The 25,262-nt window shown below is 39.7% G+C and overlaps 1 protein-coding gene across 1 annotated transcript; it reads left to right on the top strand.

Moving 5' to 3' along the window:
- Positions 1 to 5,043: 5,043 nt before the first annotated feature.
- On the top strand, positions 5,044 to 9,129 carry LOC141908391 (MDS1 and EVI1 complex locus protein EVI1-B-like). Its single transcript, XM_074798431.1, has 3 exons — positions 5,044 to 5,119; positions 6,610 to 6,841; positions 6,969 to 9,129. Exons 1-3 carry the CDS (start codon positions 5,044 to 5,046, stop codon positions 9,127 to 9,129), a joined length of 2,469 nt encoding a protein of 822 aa, XP_074654532.1.
- Positions 9,130 to 25,262: the final 16,133 nt, after the last annotated feature.

Here is a 25,262-nt window from a genome sequence, read left to right on the forward strand (position 1 = left end):
CAATTGTTTGAGACAATGAAGATTCGGTCACACAGAAAGAACGTTAATATAACGATAAATATCTAGATATATATTACTGTAGAAACATCAGTGTATGTTATCTTATACTGACCACACAGCAAATATATACACAGAATATAACACTAACAACATCGCAAATATTTAACATCGAATTCTACTATCATCCGGATCGTGCTGCCATCTAGCGAGTGGATATCGACCAGCTATCCGTCCCCGGGTTAGCTCCACCCCGACGACGCTGATTGGTCGGTGACTAATTGAAGTGGAAAATGATGAGTGTGTTGTTGGTGTGTCGTGTTGTGGTTGTACAGTGTCAGTGATTCAGTCTGAAGTCATCACGGAACTCACAGCTAGCTCTCTCTCTCCTGGCGTCTGGTCGGAGGATCATACTTATCATAATTTCAAACATAACTTATTCATAAACAGACAGAAAACAACTTTCAGCTCGAGAAGGAGATATCAACACTTAGCTTATCATTACAGAGGTAAGACATTTTTTACTTATCATTTTTTATTTGATATCACAGATATGTCTTGTAAAAATTATCGATAACTTTTTTTCATAAAGAATTATTGATGAAAAAGGAAAAAAAAACAAAACAACGATCGAAATTCAAGATTATTTTTCCTCTCAAATGTGAGGTGAGGTTATTTTTACCGGTCAGTGCTGTGATAAGAGCGTCTTTTTAATAATTTAAAGATTCCTGTTTACAAATATTTGAAAACTTTGACGCAAAAATGAAAACGGATGATTAAGAATTTCAGTCACGTTCACAAATGATCTTTAAGAATCTCTTTTAACCGATCGAAAATATTCTCAATTGTTTTCAAGATCTCCGTAGAAAGTTATCTAGCACCTGTGTTCTGTATCTAAGGGCATCTTATATAATCAGTATATATTTCATCAATATGTTTATATATATCATGAGTCAATTTAATGAATTCATGTTATCAGAAATTTCACAAGATAATAAGACCAGTTTAAAAGGCTTTTTGTAATTCTTTGAGAGTCTCGTGAAGATAAAATCTATTTCTGTTCGGCAAATAAAATACAGATTAAATGTTTCAAGGAATATAGCCTATAGATAGTTGTAGGTATCGTCACGCGGAGTGATGAGAGAGACAGGGGTGCGGACTCTGTTTGAGTGGGTGTAAAACGAGATGCGTTACTCTTCAACAATCAGTTGTTAAACATGTTTTACAAATCTGTTCATTTTAAAGGGCCTTTTACCGTCAAACCTGTCCTTATTAGAACCATGCGTTTCCGTCAATTGAAAACCTACTTACACGTCATATTATACCCCCACTAGCCAGAGACGCTTTCGACATGTTTGTAGTAACATCATATACTTCAAAAACTATCTGATATACTTGAGCTATATCCGGGAAAGTGATGACAGTGAGTGGTCTATCTGTATAGAGGAACATCCCTCTTATAGAATCCACTGTATAAATACCATATCATCATATCTATATACACAACATCGGAATTAATCTAGAAAAAAAAATGATCTGATAAAAATATTTCATATGAAGTTATCGGAACTGAAAGACTATTGTTAGGAGATCATTGCATGGAGTCCAAAACATAGCGACTTTTGAATTCAATTTTTCTAAAAGTTTTTAGATTGTCAGTTTTTGTAGATATTTTAGTAACACGACTAACAGTTTATTCATAATATGTGTTCAGGCTTAATTTCTAAAATCATGATATATTTTCTACAATTTGGATAAATGCTATAAAAACAATAGATCCATTAGGAGATATAACAGTTTTACAGGTGTCGGGGGAGGGGGGAGGGGGGAGGGGGAGGGGGAGGGGAGGAGGGGGAACTCTCAGTAACTGGCGTGCGGCAGTAATCACTGATATCTTCTCATCACCTTCACACCGAGTTAAAGATGATCTGTTAAAATCATCTTTTGTCTCCGATTATAAAAACTGACGCCCTGTGATTTCTGACGCTTAGGATAAAAAATGACGACACTGAGGTCGCGTGCGGTGGAAGTGAAGGGAGGCGGTTTACAGCAGGGCGGCTGTTCGGCGTACAATAAACCCGAGTCGGAGACAAGAGACACTGTAGTTTACTAAACCGTATTGTCTGTGACAATGCCTCATAAAATACTGACATCTTTCTTCTTATTATGATTTAATAATAATCAACAATCGAATCGGTTATCATCGTCTCAATTTTGAATGAAAGACGATTTTAAGGTGTGTTTCAAAATGCGTGTTGAATACGCGACGGTTTTTTTGACGGGATTCATGCATGATTAATATAAATTCGACTCGGGGTTTGTGGGAATTGAATAGTTCCCAGCGCTTCAGCCGTACTAGAACTATCGTGTTTAATTATACATGCCCGACTTGAGAGAGTGATCTTTTTAAAAATGAATTCATCACAGTCTGAGACGCCTGACCATATATCGCGTGTCACGTGATACACAATACTCTATCCGATGAATTATTCGCGAGGTTGATTAATTCAACGTTCAATTCAACTATAGTCAATTCGACCTCATTAATTCATCATTGAATTATTCTATAGTTAACTATATACATCTTCATTCGCATTAGGAGAAATATTTATGTGAAGTAATGTTTGTATCTGTCGTGGTTGTTTCTAGATAAAAGCATGAATAGCGCCGTCACTTGCCACAGACAACTCTCAGTGGTTATGGGTTATATCTGTACTTCGTTTACCGATTTCAAATTAAATTCCCTTTTACGATGCCAGCAGGTGCGCGTGACTGGTGCGTTTGCAGAAGGCAAAATTTAAACATCGCATCAAATTGAATTATTGTCAACAAAATAAAAACAGGGAATTCATCTCGATTTCAAAATAAGAAAAACCTAGAAAGAAACTAGCTCGAAAATCGAATTCTTTTACTTGGAATTTTTTTGGTGCAATGTATTCAAGGTTTTTCTATGATAGACGATGAACACTAAAACGAGTCGATACCGGATATAGACAGATAATCTGTGGATTCTGTTGTCGGAAAAGTGAAGGAATTCATTTGAGAAAAAATCAGATATTTTTTTTGCGCGATTGTTTCTGATATAATTTGTATGAAATGACTGCATCACCATCAGAGGGAGGTCATTAATCATAATGCACTGATGTTTGAAATAAGTGCGTCCCGCACAGTATTAAATCGGTTACGGGCGGTAATTAGCAGTGATTATATGAATGTAGATATATAATTGATTGACAAACCTATTTTCCTGCTCCGCCGCCGCCGCTGCTGCTGCTGCTGTTGCTGCTGCTGCAATCACGACAATCAGTAATCTACGGGGGTAATCTCTGCATGCTTCAATTAAACCTCTTCATATAATTAATAGTAGTTAGTTTAAAAAATACTGATATAAACAACCGACCGCGTCTGCCATAAAAACAAGAGAGAGACACAGATTATATTATCTGATCTGATCTTTTTGGTTGAGGTTTTATTTCGGGGGGGGGGGGGAGGTTCGTTTTGGTTGGAATCCTCCCAGACAACAAGTACTACTATATCATACTAACTGATAACTTACTCCAGGATCTGCCGGCTTTATCTGATAACTAGTACAGTCTGTTCCGAGCTATCACAGTTATTTGAAATCATAAAAATGAATGAATTGAATTAATAGTTGATACGATACTCAGTGACATTGTCTATAGTGCGTTTCGATAAAATTGTTACACGAAAACGACAACTTTTTTCTTGTTCTTCAACACTGTAGAAGAAATGGACATAGCAACCTTTGTCAATGATATATTTCTTGGCACCTATTTCCTGAGAGGGGTATTAGAAAACGAGTTGTGAGCGATGAATACGAACTAATTGATATGTTTATATAAGAATACAGTTATTAGGGGATCGAGAACCTGTTTCTGTGTAGATAATGTTTCAATTTAGAACAATAGACGAATTAACACGACACTATGCGGTCTATTGTTACGGGATTAAGAGCCGTGATGTTTATTGAATTCGGGTGTGATCTGATTATTGTGGTATTAATCCACTGACTTTTAGTGTTATTGATTAACTACACCGATTAATAAGTGGTCAATTCAAGTCGAACCCCTGGAGCTTGTCGAAGGTTCTATTAGTGAGTGAAGAAGCCTTATTTATGATACAGTTAAACTTGTCGTCGATGACACTTTTCAACACGTTCTTCTTCGTTGTTACTATTTGAATAGAGAGTTAACGGCGATGAAACCATGGCGATCGATAATAACCCGAATCCACACCATCGAAATATCTAATAAACTTCGGGTCCACAAAATGCTAAAACAGGACCAAATTCCACAATAGACCGGTTCCACAGTCCAGGATCTAGTTCCGCAGTTGTCGGTTAAGATTAGTTTGTTTCCAATGTTTTGAATTTTGGGGCCGAATTTAACCCTGTTAACTTTGAGAATAGTGAAACTGGTATCGAAAAGTTGACATATCTTTATCTTGAGGAGTTTTCTATTATATCTCACAGTTAGAACGTTCATTATGTGTCAATCTGATTGTTATATATATATAATGTTAATCCGGTGTGTGTTGGGGGGGGGGGTGGTTTACGTGTTCGTCGCGCTTTGAACTTTTATCGTCTGTTATTTACACAGATCTTGTCATAAAAAACGCCGGGTAAATATTTGATAAAATACAATGAAACCAGTTTTGAGATATCTATCTCACGCGTGAGACCGGTTTGATACTCCTCGCGCGATGATGAGATTTCCACTATGTTTGTTATTCTCACACATATATCAAATAGTATTTGGGATTATCAAATTATCTCAACGACGTGTAGTTATTTTGAGAATTAAAGATCGAACTGATTACGCGCAGAAATTACTCCGAACCGATAATATGGTCAATTGTTTAAACACAGCTATAACAATTACACAAAATCAAATGGGGGTCGAATCCCGAGTTCGCTCAATTTCTAGCGGTCAAATTTCATCGATGAAAAATTAATCAATGTTTTTTTTGTTTGACATTTTTAGGGACCTCATTGAGTGAGAGGGAGGTTGAAAGACACGTGACAGGATGTTGTTGTACGAAACGCCGACGTATTTACCAGAAACAGAAGATGTATCTGATAACATGCAATCTACCGCTACTGGTGAGTACTATATCATATCTTATCAATACAGAAATACTGTGCCCCCTGGTGACGTAGATTCGTGCACCACCCCCGGTGACGTTGAATATGCCCCCGCTGGTCACCGAACATTCGCAGCACAGCCCAGGGCACATGTAATCGTATGAGACACCTTTTAAAAGTTCATGTTGAGAAATGTCATTCTCGTGGTTATCAATAGTTTGTTTTTGTGTCCTTTTATAAGTCTGAAACATATCCTGGAGCTGTTGCGCATTTATGTTAATTTCCTCTGCTCGATTCTAGCCATGTTGCTCTAACGCTGACTGTTCGATTTGCGTCGAGTTTTTATCGTTGTACAATAATTTGACCCGATCTTCGTAAATTAATTTCCTACTCGATTATAGCAGCGCCGAGCTCGCCTGTGTCTGTAGAGTGAGAGAGAGAGAGAGAGTCAGTCGATCGGACGCCTCGATAGGAAGTGAAATTTACATCAGAAATTCGACTTTGCTCAAAACAAATTATGATTAGAAATTCCAGTGTTGGTGTCATATTACATTGAATGATTGATAGATCTGTCGGCTCTCGCTCAGTGTGCTGATAACGGCGTGGTTTGTTCTACTAACAGACCACCTTATTTCTTACATATATCAATCCTGTAATTGGTATCCCGCCCGATGATTGGCTGATCAGTAGTTTATGAAGTAGTTGATGTAGTTTTCAAATTCATACGTAAAATATTTTCGCTTTGAAATCTTAACAAATTTTATTCTTCAATCGTGAGATATCAATTGCTGGTTTATTATTTTGCGGATTATAGTGTGTTTCAGTAACTAGTTCCCCTGTACTTCCGTCTATGAATAGTTGGGGGGGGAGGGGGGGGGGGGTAGGTGAGGTTGTTAGAACTGATATTTTCAATTCTATCTGGAATATATTTCATAGAAATGTATGCAGCAGACACACACCGTTTATCCTATCCGTCTCTTAATCCCTCTTATCACATCACTTTTATATCTGTTAATCTGTTTTGAAATATACAGATGTTTCTTTGTATCTGTTATTTGAGTATTTAACGGATTTGATTCAGTAAACGCCATCAGGCGGCAGGTGAATTTATAATCCGTTCCACGAGAGTCACGTCTGATAACACTTTATAATATTATAAATCTCACTGATCAGATGTAATACAGTTTTTTAACACTAGCTACAACAGAATAATAAATGTTTAACGGTTTGACAAGCGATTTCACAACAATTCAGTTCCATTGTTTCTGTCATACATAAGATTGGTTATAGCACCATCCTAGTCAGAAACCGGACTGTGGTTTAGTTCGCATAAACCCGATCCGATTAGAAGTTTACACTAATTGCCCCCCAGTGTCACAGACTCAAGTCCTCGAACACAAGAGGAGTCCTGCTCTTAGTCTGTTCGTTCTGAATCTAGCTCGATTCACTCATACCCCGTTAGTCTGTTAAACAGCCGCCGATAAATTCAATTTTTCTCGTTTTTTCAGATGATGTAAAAGAACAGTGCAAAGAGTGTGGTGAGATATTTCGCTCAAAGGTGGCGCTGCGACGTCACGAAACGTACGTTTGTAAGAACAATAACGCCATATTCGCGCGTTTGAATCAAGATTTTATCGATCGACAACGGAATGAGAATTTACACCATAGTCAGTTGTTACTGTCCCCGTCTCAAACTACAATGGACTCGACGGTCAGATCGGCTGATAGTGAAGATAACATGTAAGTATCTACATAGACCACAGTTTCTCGCGCCCTGAGACTAAAGGGTTAATTTGCAATGTAATCAGCAACTATAGATTAAGTTTCAGTGGTTTTAAAGATTTTCTTTTTTTCATTCTTTCCACAGTTCAGAGACAAGTAGTTTCACTGGCGACAATTGGAGAAATCAAGATGGCGACGACAAACTTTTCCCGTGCGAAAATTGCGATAAAACATTTACAGATCCCAGCAATCTACAACGTCACATCCGAGCTAATCACGTGGGTGCCCGGTCACACACGTGCAACGAGTGCGGGAAGACATTCGCGACCTCTAGCGGACTGAAACAACACCAACACATACACAGTAGCGTTAAACCATTCCAGTGTGAAGTTTGTTTAAAAGCCTACACACAATTCTCTAATCTATGTCGACATAAGAGAATGCACGCCGACTGTCGACAGCAGATTAAATGTAAGGATTGCGGGCAGGCGTTCTCCACTGTGACGTCACTCAGTAAACATAAACGCTTCTGCGAGGGAGGCCTGCGTAACGGCAGTACAGCCTCGTTATCGGCGTTTCCTAACGTGAACCTCACCGGGTTACCGAAACCAGTTCCGCTTCCGTCATCGCTTAGTTCTCTATCTCCCTCCCAGACGTCGCTATCTGCCGCTTATATGAATCTCTATGGTAACCGTCCAACAGTACCGTTCTATCCGTCGCTAGGGTTCCCGGCATTCCCTCCAACACATCCGTTAGCCGCTATGCAGATGGCAGCACTGTCCGGTATGGGTGGACTCGTACTTCCGAAAAGTTTGACCGAAATGAACAAGATCGATCTAGGTGGCGCTAGTGTGAAAACTGATAAACTCGGATCGGACGGTTCCGATCTGTCGTCATTGACGACCGGTAGTGATGGGGAGGCTGGACGTAATTCGGATACTGATGCGGAAGAACAGATGCAGCCCCGGAGCCGCCCTTCATCACACTCCCCTCCAGTACAACCTAAACTATCTCCTATAGCAGCGCCATCTATAGCCGAACAGCCGTTTGACTTGACGAAACATCGTCATCAAAGTCCCGAAAATACGAAACAATCGTCATTCGACATTAGTCATTCGACACCTAAACGAGGTGTGTCAGTATCGCCCCCTAGTGGCGGCAGCGGTGTCTCAATAGAATCTCCATTGGATCTCAGCGTGAAATCAACGAGCATCGAAACCGAGGCTAAACACGCCCATAAAACACACGTGTTCGGCGCAGGCGCGGCGGTGACGTCACCGGAACCACAGGTTACACCTAAAAAGCCGGAACCAGTTAAGCTACCATTGCCGACCTACCCGTACCCGTCGCCTATGATGTTAGACTCGATCTATCAACGGTTCGAACAGAATAAACTCACTACATTTCAACAAACGGCTAAAATGATGGCCCTAGCTCAACAGCAATCTCAACGATTCATTCCACTTCCGGTATCATCTGCTTACTCGGCTGCCGCAGCTGCTGCCGCTGCCTCGTTCTCGAACATGGCGGGTTTTCCGAGTCCCGTTAAAGACGTGTCTCAGTTTATGGCGATGAAATCCGGGGAATCCCCGAGTCAATTCTCCCCGTACGCGGCTAAAATGAAAGAACGTTATTCGTGTAAATTTTGCGGTAAAATTTTCCCGCGTTCGGCGAATTTAACGCGTCACCTGCGCACGCATACCGGTGAACAACCGTATAAATGTAAATACTGCGAACGATCGTTCAGTATTTCATCGAATTTACAACGACACGTCAGAAACATACACAATAAAGAAAAACCGTTTAAGTGTCCTCTTTGCGATCGATGTTTCGGGCAACAGACAAATCTCGATCGACATTTGAAGAAACACGAATCTGACGGACCGATTGTCGTAGATTCTCCCCCTGCCGAACACCGCCTACAATCAGGTAAAGACGAATCGTTTTCGAGTCTCGAGAACTTTAACAAACTGCCGACACCGGTGGACTGCGCGGGTTTGACAACTCCAGCCGTGGAGCGCAGAATCATTGATTCCAGTTTCTCCATCACTTCTAATGTATCCTGTCGTAAAGACGACGAAAGCAGCGACGTCAAGATGGAGACCGATGAAGACGAGGAGGAAATGTGCGATTTCGATGAAGATGACGATGATCTGATGAAATCCGTTAGCGATGAAGAAAATTCGTTGAACAATAATCATAAAAATTCGATTTGTGAATCTAAAAATGATTCGTCAACAATAGCAACAACATCAGCAGCAGCAGCAGCAGCAGTAGCGTCCACTGTAACCGCAGCAGTGTGTTAGTTTTATATTACTCCTGTGCTTGTATTCACTTACTACTGCTGCTGCTACTATGACAATTACACCAGATTCAGGTTCTACTTCTGGTTTAAAAAAATTATTGATGTGGTTTATTTTTGAAATCTCGTAACGATATTTGCATGTTTTGTACTTAAATGATCCGTATTTTACTATTGATCTGATGGGGGGAAATGGACGAGAACTTTACTATAATTCAGTCTAAACTTAGTCTAAAGTTTCTATTGCGCGTGGTTTTATTTCTATTATTGATATGAATATTTTCTTCTATTGCTGAATTTATTGTAAATAATCAACAATTACAATTATTTGATAAAGGTTTAACTTGTATTATTGGTACGAAGACTAAATGACGACTGAGCTACGAAATCAAATCGTGATCTTCGAGTTTTGTTTTTGCTCTTATTTTTATACGATCGAAGAAAACGAAAGTACGAGAATATTTGTATATAAAAATATATGTATTGAGAGAAAAGTACTGGATTAACGGATTACCGGATTAACGGATTAAGATTCATTCTAATAATCATTTTAGACATTACGGTCTTTGGAACAGACTGTAGAACTTAGAGCATGTTTTGATAGTTCCTAGAAATTATTGCATGAATTTTCTTTTGATCTTAGATTTCTTTTCTATTATAAACTTCTCTAGTCAAATGGGAAAGTGCATATTATTAATATTATTATTATCTAATTTACATAATTATTCAATGGATAATAACCGATTCATTTAAATAATATTTGACAATGAGATCAACTTCAGTCGGGTCTCGCTTTATAAAACACCTCACTAAATAAACTTCTCTCCACAATAATAATCTATAACTTATTTGTTAATCTATAACTTTAATTTTCATCTTTTTTTTATACTTAAAAGTAACTAATAATTTGAATTATAAATCTTTGATTGAAGTGTGAACCTAGTATAGTATAGTATAGTATAGTATAGTATAGTGAGGGTCTTGATTTTACTGGTTTATATGCTGTGTATGTTTGGTTCTATATATGAAGATTATTATTAATTCACTGATATTTCATATGATAAGACAATGTTTATACGACTAGTACAGTATCGATTACCAAGTTACAAATATCTCTGATATTTTTAGAACAGCAAAAAAGCAACATGTAGGCTACAATGAATATATCCTGTACCCGGTATAATATATACTTCTAGTAAAGGTCTATTGGCCTCTGTATGATCTCTGACCAGTAGCAAGTAATTTTGAGAATGTCCTCTAAATATCATTTTTGAAAACAGTAGACTCCACCTAGCTCGGTCGCTTTGGGACTGATGTGAATATGAGTTGAGAATCAGGGAAATAGATCGTGGTTTTTCCAAATGAATTTTTGTAAAAAAAGACATCGGTTTCTCCCCCGAGTTTACATTTCGAGTCAGCTGTACTTCTGTTTTATTCCAAATCAGGACCCAATTTCATCCTGGTTACTGAATTACAGAAAGTAAATACATTTGTGTCACAGAATTTCCTAGGCATCAAATATCATTCTCTTGAATCTGACTGTAGTTGTTAGAGGAGTCGTCTGCAGATATTTTGAAGTAGCCATTGTTTCTGTTGTATGGGTATTACATGACTCTTAACTGAACGGATCACAGTCCTCGTTTTGCCGGTTGAAATTCAATCTCAATTCGATTAATATCTCAATATCAAATACTTCCATATGTTACGATATTTCAATTTCTGTGAGAAAATGATACAAAAAAACATAGTTTAACAGCGAACACTGGGCATACAGTGGACATCTGTGAATTTACTGCGAATCAATAGTTAGTTAAACTGCTCTATTTAACAAACAAATTAGATATATCAAACTGAACTAAATCTTGTAAATAGAAATAAAAATGCGTGTTATATTATTATTATTATTATTATTATTATTATTATTATTATTATTATGTTAATATTAGAAATGGGTTTCGCTGACATCGAATGACAAAAATTAATTCATTAGATCTTAATTAATCGTTGATTAATAATTATTTAATTGATTAATTTGAATTGAATAGTGAGTTGATTTTAATACATGATTAATTAACTATTTCCTCGTGAGAAATAAAGAAAATTTAACTAAAAAAAATTTGAACATTTTTTCTTTTTAAATTTTTTCTCGTATTTTCTAAGGATGGATATAGAAGGAGATATAAACAGGATGGATTTGACAATTGAATTCATTCTCAAATTCAGCGATCATTTCATAATATTTCAAAGGCACCTTTCAGTGCGGCGTCCAGTTTCAGGAATGGGATTAACTCCCTCGCCGCTGAAAGTTACATCATTATTTATTGAAATTGGACGCTGGACTGAATGGTGGACTGGCGGCTCTAGACTAACTACTACAGGCACCCCGAACAGCCCCATATGTCCGTATAGGACACAGCCCCATACAGCCCCAGATACCCATACAGAATACAGCCCACACAGCCCCAGATGTCCATACAGCTCCTTAAGATGATTAGCAGCGACAACAACAGCAGCAGCAGCAGCAGCAGCAGCAGCAGCAGCAGCAGCAGCAGCAGCAGCAGCAGCAGCAGCAGCAGCAGCAATGTGATAATAATTCTGATGCTCATTGCGTCTCATCGGTTAAATATTGACTAAGTAGTTTTTATCTAGCGCTTATCAGTGTAAACTAAACCGCTCGTGTTTGTCGAGTAGAACGATTAATCATCCAATATACTCTATCCCCCTCTAGGGTTTTCTGTAACATATGGCGCGACAATGTTTCACCGTGATTTCATTGTCGCAGAATCCACGAGTTCGAGTAAGAAAACTGGCCAAAATCATCAGCCGTGTAATCAATACAATCGGTCACTACTCGCTATTGCGTAATGATAATACATGAGATTGAGTTATCACTCGATTACTCCAACGATTACCAGAACCAAAATATGACTGGAAAAATAGAAAAATTCTACAAAATCAGAAACATAAAAACATTTCATCCAATGAAAGAAAAAAACCAAATGAAGACCATATCATAGAAGTGAAATCTTTACTGTTAGATTTCTTAAGACCTGCGTAACATTTTGCTAGAGACCGGGGCTGCATTTTGCTAGAGACCGGGGCTGCATTTTGCTAGAGACCGGGGCTGCATTTTGCTAGAAACCGGGCCGCATTTAGCTAGAGACCGGTTTAGTATTATTGCTATAAACCACGGGTATGATATCTATTGGTAACAGGAGGTTTTAAGAGACCAAAGAATCAATTTAGACTAAAATACTGGAGCATATGGTGTAAGTGAAGTGGTACTAGTCCTATATCGCTCTCTCTCAATAGCTGTTCTCTCTCTCTCTCTCTCTTTATCTTGTCTCTTTATCGCGTTTGTATATTTAAACTGGATGAGACTGCTGCTGCTATAAGAGCTGACTGACTGGTTGACTGGTTGACTGACTGGTGGTTGGTTCGTGTGTAGAGGGGTTGCCAGGTGAGTGCGTCCAGTAACAAAGAGCTCTGAGTAAACATATAACAGATCGTCCACATGTCGTGACAGATTGGATAATATGATGCACATATTGACAATCATCTCGAGACCCAATCTCCTTTACTCTTATCCATTCCTCTTCCCTCCTCTCTCTCCTCTCTCCTCTCTCCTCTCTCCTCTCTCCTCTCTCCTCTCTCCTCTCTCCTCTCTCCTCTCTCCTCTCTCCTCTCTCCTCTCTCCTCTCTCCTCTCTCCTCTCTCCTCTCTCCTCTCTCCTCTCTCCTCTCTCCTCTCTCCTCTCTCCTCTCTCCTCTCTCCTCTCTCCTCTCTCCTCTCTCATCTCTCCTCTCTCCTCTCTCCCCACTCTCTCTCCTCTCTCTTCAAAATATATCACCCAAAAAAACTTTCTTGTGATTAGACTTCTCATTATAGAAAATGAAATTTATTTCATTATATCGGTTATACCTGAACCCCCTCTCACTCTCCTCTCTACCTAAGATCTACGAGCAATAATTGCTCGTAGCTAAGATGTATTAATTGTCTCCTGTTTTGTATAACGGTGACGACGGTGCACTGAGTTCACTCTATGTTTACAGTTCAATGTGTACCCAAACCCTCATTAGAAAAAATCACTTGACATCTTTATTAAAACTACTGTCTCTTAAATACACACCGTGTGAACTGAAGATACAATCAGTCCTTCATTTCATGTTGGTCAATTGTAATTAAATTCATTGATATTTCCTATGATAGTTTTATTCATAGATATAGATTTTCAAAGCGCGGTTTTTCAGTTATGTTTGAAAGTAAGTCTGTTAAGTGGTGCTACCCTAACCCCCGCTGACGGTTTGATGTCCTTTTGAAGTTACTTGAACTTGAGAGAATTGATTAGAATTCGGTGGTCTTTATTTGTTCAAGCTCGTGTTAAATATCTGTCAAATTGAACTTGAACAAAATGATAATTTTTTCCTTAATAGATATCCCGTATTGATACTAGATATGACATCTTTACTTATAGACGGTTTCTTTGTATAAATCCCTGTTAATTTATTCTAGGTATGAAAAGTTGTATGTGCATTTTAATTCTTAAACGAATATTTGAAGAATTGGGAACGATTAAACCAGACCAGGTCTTTACCCTGAGAGATGTATTATACCTCGAAGACTTGGTCAAATCTGAGGTAATATTCTCTTGGTGCCAGTTCAATATGTGTGAGCTTACAGTTCCACATGATGCTAATTGTGACTTCAAATTTCATTATAGGTCTTAGAAACTTAGAAATGTAGCTATTTTAGAGTGAAAATTAGCTAAGAAACGCGACGGAAAATATGAATATGACGAGATACATATTTAGAATTCGGAGGATTTCGGTTATATCCTATGATTAATCTTCAGAAATAACGAAATACAACTGAATTTGTGATATCTTAGGAACCGGTCCTGAGATAGACCGCGGTTGTAAAAGTGATTACAACTCAATGAATTAAAGCGCAGCAGCAGCAGCAGCAGCAGCTGCCACTGAAGCCCATCGTCTCGGCTATTAATTGTTGATTAAAAGTATAAGTTCAAGGTCACAAGAAGCAGATGAACAATAATATTTAGACAGTTGTGATTATGATGTGATGCGGTTCTGTGTGATTAGTCGTGGATAGAAAAATTTACATGTGTTCATTATGCACTTGATGAACTCATCATCTACGTACTCCGTTAACAACAACATAACTACTCAACAATAAGTATCAAAATATCAATTAAATATCAGGAAATTCATTAAAAATCATTTGATATTAAACGAAAAACAAATTTGAATGTGTGAATCACTGACAGGAAATACGTCATTCAGTTCAGCTGAATTCATTAACAGTATCATCTGTTAAGTACTTCACACAAACATCTTTCAAATTTTATCAAATCTTTTATTCAAATCAGGGTTCAGTTTCAGTCAGGACAGGTACCTCAGTCAGGACAGGTACCCCAGTCAGGACAGGTACCTCAGTCAGGACAGGTACCCCAGTCAGGACAGGTACCCCAGTCAGGACAGGTACCTCAGTCAGGACAGGTACCTCAGTCAAGGGGGAAGCTAAGATTCATCATTGAGTTAAAATAGTCACTGACATAATTCGGTATAAAGTGTATAACTGACTCAATAAAAGTACAAATAGTTAGAGGGAGACCGAGGAGAGGGGAGAGGAGGGGAGGGGGAGAGGGGGTCGATAGAGTCTGGCTCACAGCACACGGAGCCGACGGGTAGAGATAGATAGGTAGATAAGAGTATCGGTTTGTGTCTTGTCTCTGATGGACACACACAGTAATACACGCAGTAACAGTTAACAGCTAATTGCTCGGTTTATGCGACTATTCACTGTGACATTCAAGTACATCTTTCATTGACACAAATCGAGTTCTATTTTCCGTGCAGCCAATTTAACGCGTAGATAACGAAGTCTTTAATTGGACGCTGGATGATATTTCGAGTGTGACATAAGTTGTGAAGTGGAATTGTTAGTTTATTCCTGTTTAATGATATATCACCGTGTGATATTTCAAATCATACATGTGTGTATCACTGACTGATATATCACTATCACTGAGATAGAGATATCAGTCTCACTTTCTATCAGTTATACATGAACAATATCTACGATTAAAATATTTCTCGAAATCATTTTCTACCGATGATCCTTTATTACATCGAGTTAACCTTAAATTGTTTCAAAATTTCGTCTCAATGTTTCGAATTCTAGCCTAGTCCTGGTTCAGGGAGGGGCCTCTCTCCCTGGTTCTGGGGAATGCGAGCTTCCCGTCTCTCTAAAATCAAATATTTAGCGAATCAATTTTCACAAAGCTTTCTTTGTTTTCGATAGTACAAAGAAATATCTAGAAAAAACATATTGATAATTCATAATCCCGAAAAAAATGTTCACTTGACCCAGAAAACGGTTATATATATACATATATATATGTATAAATATCCATTTTCTGGGAGATATTCATTTTTTCATAGACTGTTTAAAATTCATAGAACTGATTTGAATCAGTTTTACGATGACGTCATAAATCGATTGATTGTAAACATTGAGGTTGAGACGATTGAAGATTTTGTTTCAAGAATTCAGAGATCGTCGAGAAATGATGCTTCACCGATACATAGTGGAAACTAGAATAAACATTTATAATGTGAGATATGATACTTCAGGTATCAGTCAGTAGATACTTGTAGATACTCATGTATCATCCCGATACTGTAGTATTCACTGCCTCTATTTACCTTTATTCAATAGTTTCATTATAACTAATGGCGCCAGAGAGATATTCTTCAAACTAACACTTTACAAGACTCGATAACAATCATTCCCTCTCTCTTCTCTCTCCTCCTCCTTTCCTGTCTCCTCTCCCTCCTCTCAGATATGTTTTGGTAACAACATTGGTCTATTGTGATTTTAGTTAGTGAAATATTTTTTTTTCATTTTCTACAGTATTTAAGGATATCTATGATATCAAAACTGAAAACTGAGTAAATGCCTCTATTTGAAGTGAAGATATTGTGTCTTTATTTGTCATACAAGTATTATAATTACTTTGACGAAATGAATAAATAAATAACATAAATAAATTTATTGTCTAATCCTAGAAAACTATGTAAATGACTTCTGGTTAGCTGACTGACTGATTGACTGAATGACTGGCTAGCTGACTGGTTAACTGGTTAGCTGGCTGGTGGATTGGTTACCTGGCTGGCTGACAGGCTGTGACACTATAAATATAAACCCAAATAGTTTAAATAATGAATCTATCTAATGTATGTATCTGTGTGAAGGCTTTGTACGGCGGGATCTCGACTGTGTTGAAGCAGTTTGAAGTCACCGCTGCCCGCCCGCCAGCCCGCCAGCCAGCCCGCCAGCCAGCCCGCCAGACCGCCCGCCTGAGCGAGTGCGGTCTCTCTGTCTGCTGAATTATTGTTTGATATCTCATTATATATAACTGATTTTTTCAGATCTGGTGAATCGTCTCTTGACAAACAATGGCTGATGATTCTAGCTGCACCTATTGACCCCTGCTGAGGGTCAGTTACTCACAGGTGTTTACTCCTTCTCTCCTCTCCTCTCCTCTCCCCCTCTCTCCCTCTCTCCTCTCCCCTCTCCCCCTCTCTCTCCTCTCCTCTCTCTCAACTCTGGGATTCGATGCGACCGACCGATATTTCAGTAACATTTAACATTTTATTTGAACTGATAAACGCCCAGCACTGATAGTCTGCCTACGCGTTGTGGACCCGTTTGCGCCCGCGCGAGTGTTTTATCAGTGGAGGATGTTTTCAATACAAATCATTTTAGTTGTTATAAGATAATGTTGTTATCACTGATTCGTCTGTCTATATCGAATTGATATCATTTTTCCAGGAATGAAAAAAATTGTGTCATCCAGGAATCGTTTCAAGGGCTTTCACCGAATACTAACTTCCTTTAGACTCATCCCTATCACTAGGGGGTCTAATTCTTTAACCTGTCACCAGGGGGCCTCATTCTCAGTAACCAGCACGGTAGTTGTTAACATTGCCTCTCCCTGTCCTTGTATTCAATGAATGTTAGTTTAATTTTCGTGAAATTGACGTCACAATGATGGTTCATATTCGTCATTTTGCACGTCAAACCTTGGACCTTCAGTGTCCTTGTGGTTCAGATTTAGAGACGTTATTAATGATATAATTACTGATGATTGATTTGTTGATGATTCAGATAACGGGGGGGGAGGGGGAGGGGATTGGGGAGTATTTATTATTGATGTGTTATTTGAACAATGAAATGTGAAATTGTCCCCGGTTGCGGAAATCACCACTCAGGCCTCAACTGGTGAAAGTTAAATTTCCATTTTCTCAAGTAAACAAACATAAATCTATCTGTTGTATTTACTGTACCGTTTCCTTCCGTGTTCAGTATGGGATTTAGCATCTGTGTGAATCTTTCTCGTTCGCACACCGTGCGCGCGCGGCCGTGTGCGTCGCCGGTGCTGTTGTGTAAACTTTGCTCTGTCTCTCTGCCGTTCTATCATCAATTAAACCGATGTAATTGGCTTCCTTTGATAATCTAGTTAGCAAACAACTGGTCTCAATATTTGTAATAGACTCTGAAGACTCCCTCGCTCGTCAGTCAGTCAGTCTCTCGCCTGCTAATCTTGTCATTGTGGTGAAATCGGTCGTCGATTTCCAATAAACCGCAACCACGTGACTCGCTCATTGTACTCGTCGTCAGGGGCGCGCGTGAATTTATTTAATTGATTGTCTTCAGTTATGAAGTTGTGTTTGTCATCGTTGAGAGTAAATTTACTCGTGGATTCATTCGGCTCTACACACGACACGATGTGAATTAGTCCTGGAGTAATACCGCTGCTGTTGCTGGTTTCCGATGACGTATTATAGATATTGTACTGTCCCCCAACCCCTCGCAGACTGACCCCTCCTAGCACAGAGCTCCCTCCCTCTATTCAGACACATTCTCATTCTTTATCCAGCACGAAATGAATTTTGTCACAAATTCTATTTTTCAAGTTGAGATGGGGCGTGGGGCGCGTGGGTAAAGGGATGGGGTGCAGTGGGGCACGTGGGTAGAGGGCTGGGGTGCAGTGGGGCGCGTGGGTAGAGGGCTGGGGTGCAGTGGGGTGCGTGGGTAGAGGGACGAGGCAGCGGAGGGGGTCAAGTGTCTATCGAAATGCATTATCAGGAAAGTGATAGCTATCGCTGACTAAACGGTACCCCTAAATCCAGGCTTTATTTCCATTAATCCTTGCTTTGTTCGGGATTAATTGGCTTGACATCAATTGCGCACACAAGATTAATCCCTATCACCATAATCCTCAGATAATCCTCCGATATTAACAATCTGTTTTACACAATGTAACCGATACAAATCCTTTTATTGATCGCTGATTTTACACATTTTAAAAACAGATGTTTTGTAAGTTTACACAAAGTAGATACAAGAAGATATCAACTCTTTCTTTCTCTCTTCTCTCTTCTCTTCCAATCTAATCAGGCTCTAGGTTTCTATGTACGTAAGTGATTAATCATCTGATTCTTTTATATCAGAAAAATATATCACTTTTATTCGCACATTCATTCAACACCAGTGAATCTTTAGCCAGTGTAGACATTGTATTAAACCAACGCTGAATGCAAACTGTGAAAGGATCGGGTTTAGAGGTATATGGAGACTAGGGGTCCGGGGATCAGTGCTATGGGGCGAGAGAGGTTTAGAGGTATCGGCCTGAGGCTCCCTATAATTCATTATTTCAAACACGATTCTGTCCCCTGTTCAACTGATGTTTAGTTACAATAATATTATTGTTTTGTGAATTACAAAAAGAATGTTGGGAAGTTTTGGGTCCGACAAGTTGTAAGAAGCTGCAGGAGTAGTGAATGTAACTATTGTGATGAGTTACAGGACTATAAGTATCTGTAGTACCACTTCATCTCGTATCTATAACCCGCGCGCACTATCTCTTATCATTCGAGTAAAACTATTCATCACTTTATATTGAGTTTTAAAGTGAATGTGAGTTGTTTGTTGATGTGGCTCTTACAGAGATTGACATCTCCTCAGGTGTATCTGAGTAGGTTAGGTGAGGTGAGGTGAGGGGAGTGAGTGGCGAGGTGAGGGGTTGGGGAGTGGGTACGTCTATTAAGGAATGGCCACGGAACACATTTCCGCTTCGTGACACGAGCTGCAGTTGCTCAAAAGTTGGCCAAAGATAACCAGCCGATAAATACCGTAGTAACTATGAAATTTTAATTGTCATTATGTCAACTATCCACTGGTTCAAAACGGCCTTTGATCAACTGATGGGTCGGGGTCATGTTTCAAAAAACTCAGGATCCAGTTTAACAGATGACCTCAATTTAGTCCATGGTTAAAGATAATTCATTTCCATTGTTTTAAATCTAGATTCAAATTCTAAATCGAGAGAATTTTGAATCAATTGACTACATTAGGTGAAGCCCAATCACAAATCTATTCTCTTGTAGAAAATATACTTCTCTATCTGAGAATCCATGAAAGGATCTTCTCGCGTGTCTCTGGTGTGTCTGGTGTCAGGTCAGTAAACTCTCATAGTTGGACTGGTAACTGACTAACTGGGGCTGGCTGGCTGGCTGGCTGGTAACTTACTGTCTGGTCTGGCTGTCTGGCAGAATAACTGACTGATATTGTCTAGTCTTAGATTAAAATCACTGTAAGATGAACCAGTAGTTTACAGATCTATCATCTTTACTCCTGGTTTAATGTTTACATCCGAGTTTAGAATGTCTCGCTCTGTACAGATAGGAGCAATAAAAGAAGCTTTGTATGAAATTCATAAAAATTTATCAATTTATCTCAATATTTCCTGGATATCACAACAGAAGAGTTGATTGTGGAACTCTGTCGATCCCCTTGGAAAACATTCCAATTTGAACCCACAGGACTGATGGGTGGCTATACTGTGGAGCTGATGGGTGGCTCCACTATAAGACTGATGGGCGACTCCACTGTGGAGCTGATGGGTGGCTCCACTGTGGAGCTGTTGGGTGGTTCCACTAAAAGACTGATGGGCGGCTCCGCTGTGGAGCTGATGGGTGGCTTCACTGTGGAGCTGATGGGTGGTTCCACTATAAGACTGATGGGCGACTCCACTGTGGAGCTGATGGGTGGTTCCACTATAAGACTGATGGGCGGCTTCGCTGTGGAGCTGATGGGTGGCTCCACTGTGGAGCTGATGGGTGGTTCCACCATAAGACTGATGGGCGGCTTCGCTGTGGAGCTGATGGGTGGCTTCACTGTGGAGCTGATGGGTGGTTCCACTATAAGACTGATGGGCGGCTCCGCTGTGGAGCTGTTGGGTGACTCCACTACAGTATAGAGGATCCAGCTCTAACGATGTTTACTGGTTTTGGTTGTTATGATTTTATCTTCAGACATTCTGTCTGAAAGACAAGATAAATTCAGACCCCTGCAGTTTGTGATTTACAGGAAATAATCAATTATTACAGCATGAATTCATAATGTGTTTATTTGTTGAGACTGCCGGGCAAAACAGTCTTACACCACACATGGGTGGGGTGGAGATCCACAGTACCGGCCCCCCTTCTCGGCACATGGTCTTCATTCAGTTATTCTGAAATCTGATATTGTTTATGAATAATCTAACATTAATCACACATTGTTGTGAATTGACTTCGGCAAGTGAGTGGTAAATTTTACATGAGATGTTGTTTGATTTAACTGGTTGGTATCTCACAGTCACAGTCACAGTAGCAGCAGCAGCAGCAGCAGCAGCAGCAGCAGCAGCAGCGGACGGGCAACATGTCACCTGTTTGCCGTGTGACACATCACTTAGATAAATATTACAAGTACTGTAATAAACTTCTTACGGTACCGCTCGGCTCCACTTCCCTTGCAACAGCCGGGGCCGGACTCGGAACCGGACCTCGGACCCGGATTCGGACCTGTAAAGTTACAGTGTGGTGGTACAAAGCCCTCAGCAGGGAGGGACCTCGATGTCGGATGTAAATTCGGCAGTTTACAAACCTTGAACCGAGGTTATTGCAATATAATCTGATACAAATAGTTCCCATTGCATTGGTCTCGATAAAGCCCAAACCTACTGCGGATTTGATAATTATATTTTCAAGATTTTTGAATAGTGATCCAGGGATAATGATGATTAGATTTAGTTAGTCCGGGGCTGAAATGTGTTTGTTTACTGATAGAATATATCTAGATTTTGGAGCCTGAAATGGTTGAAAAAGAGATAAACGAGAGATGGCTATTGTTCGATGTTTATCTGTGAGATAAGGTTTATAATGAAACGCATTAAATTAGAGTGATGTCTTATTTCAGATCAGATCAGATCAGATCAGATACAAATGATGTTTATAGATAGTTTTAATGGGTAGTTTTAATACTATCTGTGAATGGACACCTGCACTACACACACCTAGTTCACTGATCATTCAATGTAATGTAAGTCATCATTTTAGATAAGTGGTCATTATATTAAAGTCATTTCTATTTTTGAGTTTCAATGTGTTTTTCTAATTCATTTAACTAAGTGTAAGTCGTCATTTGGATAAGTCGTCACATAACTGAAGTCATCGCTATTTTTGAGTTTCAATTTCTAATTCTTATTCATTTATAACTAAATGTAAGTCATCATTTCGATAAGTGCCGTGGTCACAAAATCATATCTATTTTATATTTCTAATTAACGAAGTGTAGGTCGATCATCACAACTGTGACGACTTAAAGCGAGAGTTTAACTGAATTTATAAATGAGATCCTCATTCAATGTGGAATTTTCAATTCTGAATTATTAAAATTCCACGGTGTTTTTTTTATTATATAATAGTAAAGTAAGATATTTATTAGAACAAACAGACGGTAGTAAAGAGGAAGAGAGTAGACAGATGTTTAGGGTTGATTTTTACAGCGCTCTCTCTCTCTCTCTCTCTCTCTCTCTCTCTCTCTCTCTCTCTCTCTCTCTCTCTCTCTCTCTCCCTCCCTCCCTCCCTCCCTCCCTCCCTCCCTCCCTCCCTCCCTCCCTCCATCCCTCCCTCCCTCCCTCCCTCCCTCCCTCCCTCCCTCTCTCTCTCTCTCTCTCTCTCTCTCTCTCTCTCTCACTCTCTCTCTCTCTCACTCTCTCTCTCTCTCTCACTCTCTCTCTCACTCTCTCTCTCACTCTCTCTTACTGTGTCTGACTGTTGACCTGTTACTAATGATTTTATCTCGTTTGGAACCTGTTGCTAAGCAAAACAGAAGATTATCATTAAACTGATAGGTAATCCTCACTGCTCTATCCATCTGTCAATCCGTCAACATCCCTCAACATCCCTCAACATCCCTACTTCATTCAGTAGTACACAAAACTTTAATACATATGAAAAGCAAAACATTATCGTAAAAAAAGTTCGAATAAACCAGAATATTCCTATATTCCTGTCATTTAGGAGTTCTGCTCATGGTTTACGTCATAACAATCAGTTGAAAGGCTTTCTGTAAGTCTCTGATACATAATCATTTTAATTTACAGTACAAACTATGTGTTAATTAAATTATTGGAATATATTTCCTGCTGTTGTACAGAACTGGGGGTAGTTCAGAGCTTGTTACATCACATTCACGATTAAAATTTTGATGAAAATACTTATATCTAAAAATGAATTGAAAATTTAATGTCTCAGTTACTGGCTAGTGTTCCATAGTAACAATATTCCAGGAATGAATAATGATTTACTGGTTGAGTTACTGCAGATTCTATGTTTTAGTGATTAATAGGTTTTTTGAGTGTTGATGCCTGTTAAACTAACATTTATATAGATACGCGCACATAGTCATATATCACACAGAGATAGGGAGAGGAGGAGAGAGGGAGGGGGGAGAGAGGGAGGGGGAGAGAGAGGGAGGGAGAGAGGGAGGGGAGAGAGAGGGAGGGAGGGAGGGGGGATAGGGAGGTAGCTAGAGGGTTACTTGGACAAACAGGAGAATGAGAGACAAGCCACGAAGACGCCCAAATACACAGCAGTCAAACATAACCTTATATACACATCTTTGCGTTAATGTCTTTCCTCTCTTGGGCCTGGCTGCTGAACAGTCGTGACTTAAGTTTTCAAATCTTAAGACTGGTCTTAAGTTGTTCGATTGACTAAAGAATTAAGTTGGTCTTAGACTTGTCTCGAATCTAAGTCATGACTGTGCAACCGGCCCCTGAAGTCGAGTCAGAGTAGTTATAGGAACCCTTGGAGAGGTCAGATGGAGCTGTTTGTCAGAGCTGACAGAAGTTCACACACACACATAGTTGTGGTTTAATTAATGTATTTTTAATTATATAAACATTTATTTAAAAGGTTAAACCCATTAATCAGTAGTGAGAGTTTACTGATTGTGTTTGTCGTGTGAAAGATTTATGAGTATTGAAAACTCGACTGACCGAATCGACACAAACTGAGAGACTATGATTTATACTTCATACTAGTTATAATTAACTGAGATTTAAAACTGAATGAGAAACTGAAATATAAACCACTGCCTGTTACTACGAGTTACTACGGCCAGAGAGGAGGGGGAGGGGAGGGGAGGGGTAGCGGGACCCCCAGTATTACCATACGACACATATCATTATGAAATCCTTGATACATATTCTTGAAATCTAAATAAATTGGAAGTCATGATTTTTTTTTTCAAAAATAATTTTTTTTTCGGATTCGAACCCACACGACAACTAAATTGTGGTGGTTGAATTTGTTCTTAGAATTTAATCTAGTTATGTTCGATTGTTTTTCCAGTGATGGTGGTCTCCGTATCTGTAGATTACTAACAGTAGCAGCATTGTTTTAATGATACATGATCTCTTCTCCCTCTCTTCCCTCTCTCTCCCTCTCTCTCCCTCTCTCTCCCTCTCTCTCCCTCTCTCTCCCTCTCTCTCCCTCTCTTCCCTCTCTGATCGTTTCTACAGACAAGTGACTCTAACATAACGTAATTCTATTGAATAAAAATCAATGTGATGAAAAACCAAAAGAATTGAGTCGAAACTTCAATATTCTTTTAGTTTTTCTTTATAAACGTCGGTTTCTTTTTCTTCAATTACAATCTCTGAGTGGAGCATGCAGTGGAGAGAGAGGGATCTGAGACCGATCAGGTGACACCGGACCTAAACGTGTTAACTGAAGTGAAACATGAAACTTGATAAAACCAGAAATAATTGATTAGTTTCAAATTACAGATTAATTTCAGATCCGATTCATCAGATTTGTTTTCGCTGTTAATGATTTGTTACTATGTGAGGTGAACTCCGACCTGCCTGAGTGCTGACCCTACACCTGCCAGTGCCTGCCACCTGACTGCTGACCCTACACCTGCCAGTGCCTGCCACCTGACTGCTGACCCTACCCCTACCTGCCAGTGCCTACCACCTGACTGCTGACCCTACCCCTACCTGCCAGTGCCTGCCACCTGACTGCTGACCCTACCCCTACCTGCCAGTGCCTGCCGCCTGACTGCTGACCCTACCCCTACTTGCCAGTGCCAGCCACCTCGCAGTGGTACCCACCCAGCGCCCCTCGCAGTGGTACCCACCCAGCGCCCCTCGCAGTGCTACCCACCCAGCGCCCCTCGCAGTGGTGGTACCCACTCAGCGCCCCTCGCAGTGGTACCATGAATGAAACGGATAGAGTACGCGTGTGTGTGTTTTTTTTTAATGACACCACAGTTAGTGGGGGGTTGTCTGTATACTGTGAGAGGATGAGAGAGAAGAGATGAGGAGGGATGAGAGAAGAGACGGATGACCCACTGTGAGTTTGGATGAGTTTTGGATTAGGTCTCTCAGTGATCTGGGGGTCATTAAGTGCAGCACATACTGACTGACTGGCTGACTGACTGACTGGTTCGGTTTAGGTGTTCTGGTTTAGTTATTAGAGATGATGGTGATGATGATGATGATGGGGTAGTTGTTTTCGGAGATGACTTCCCCGCTGTTCTTTCTATAATCATTTCAAACTCGTGTAATTACTTCATTATTTTACACAGGGTTCATTCGGTGCACTGGTTTCTTCAAGGTGGAAGGAGGTACGATCCTCGTCGAGTACTGAATATACTCCGCACTCTAATCATCGACACTAGGAAATATCTTTCTCTCTCAATTCTTATCGTTTCGATATT

Source organism: Tubulanus polymorphus, chromosome 7, assembly GCF_964204645.1.
Source record: "Tubulanus polymorphus chromosome 7, tnTubPoly1.2, whole genome shotgun sequence".
Lineage (NCBI taxonomy): Eukaryota > Metazoa > Nemertea > Palaeonemertea > Tubulaniformes > Tubulanidae > Tubulanus > Tubulanus polymorphus.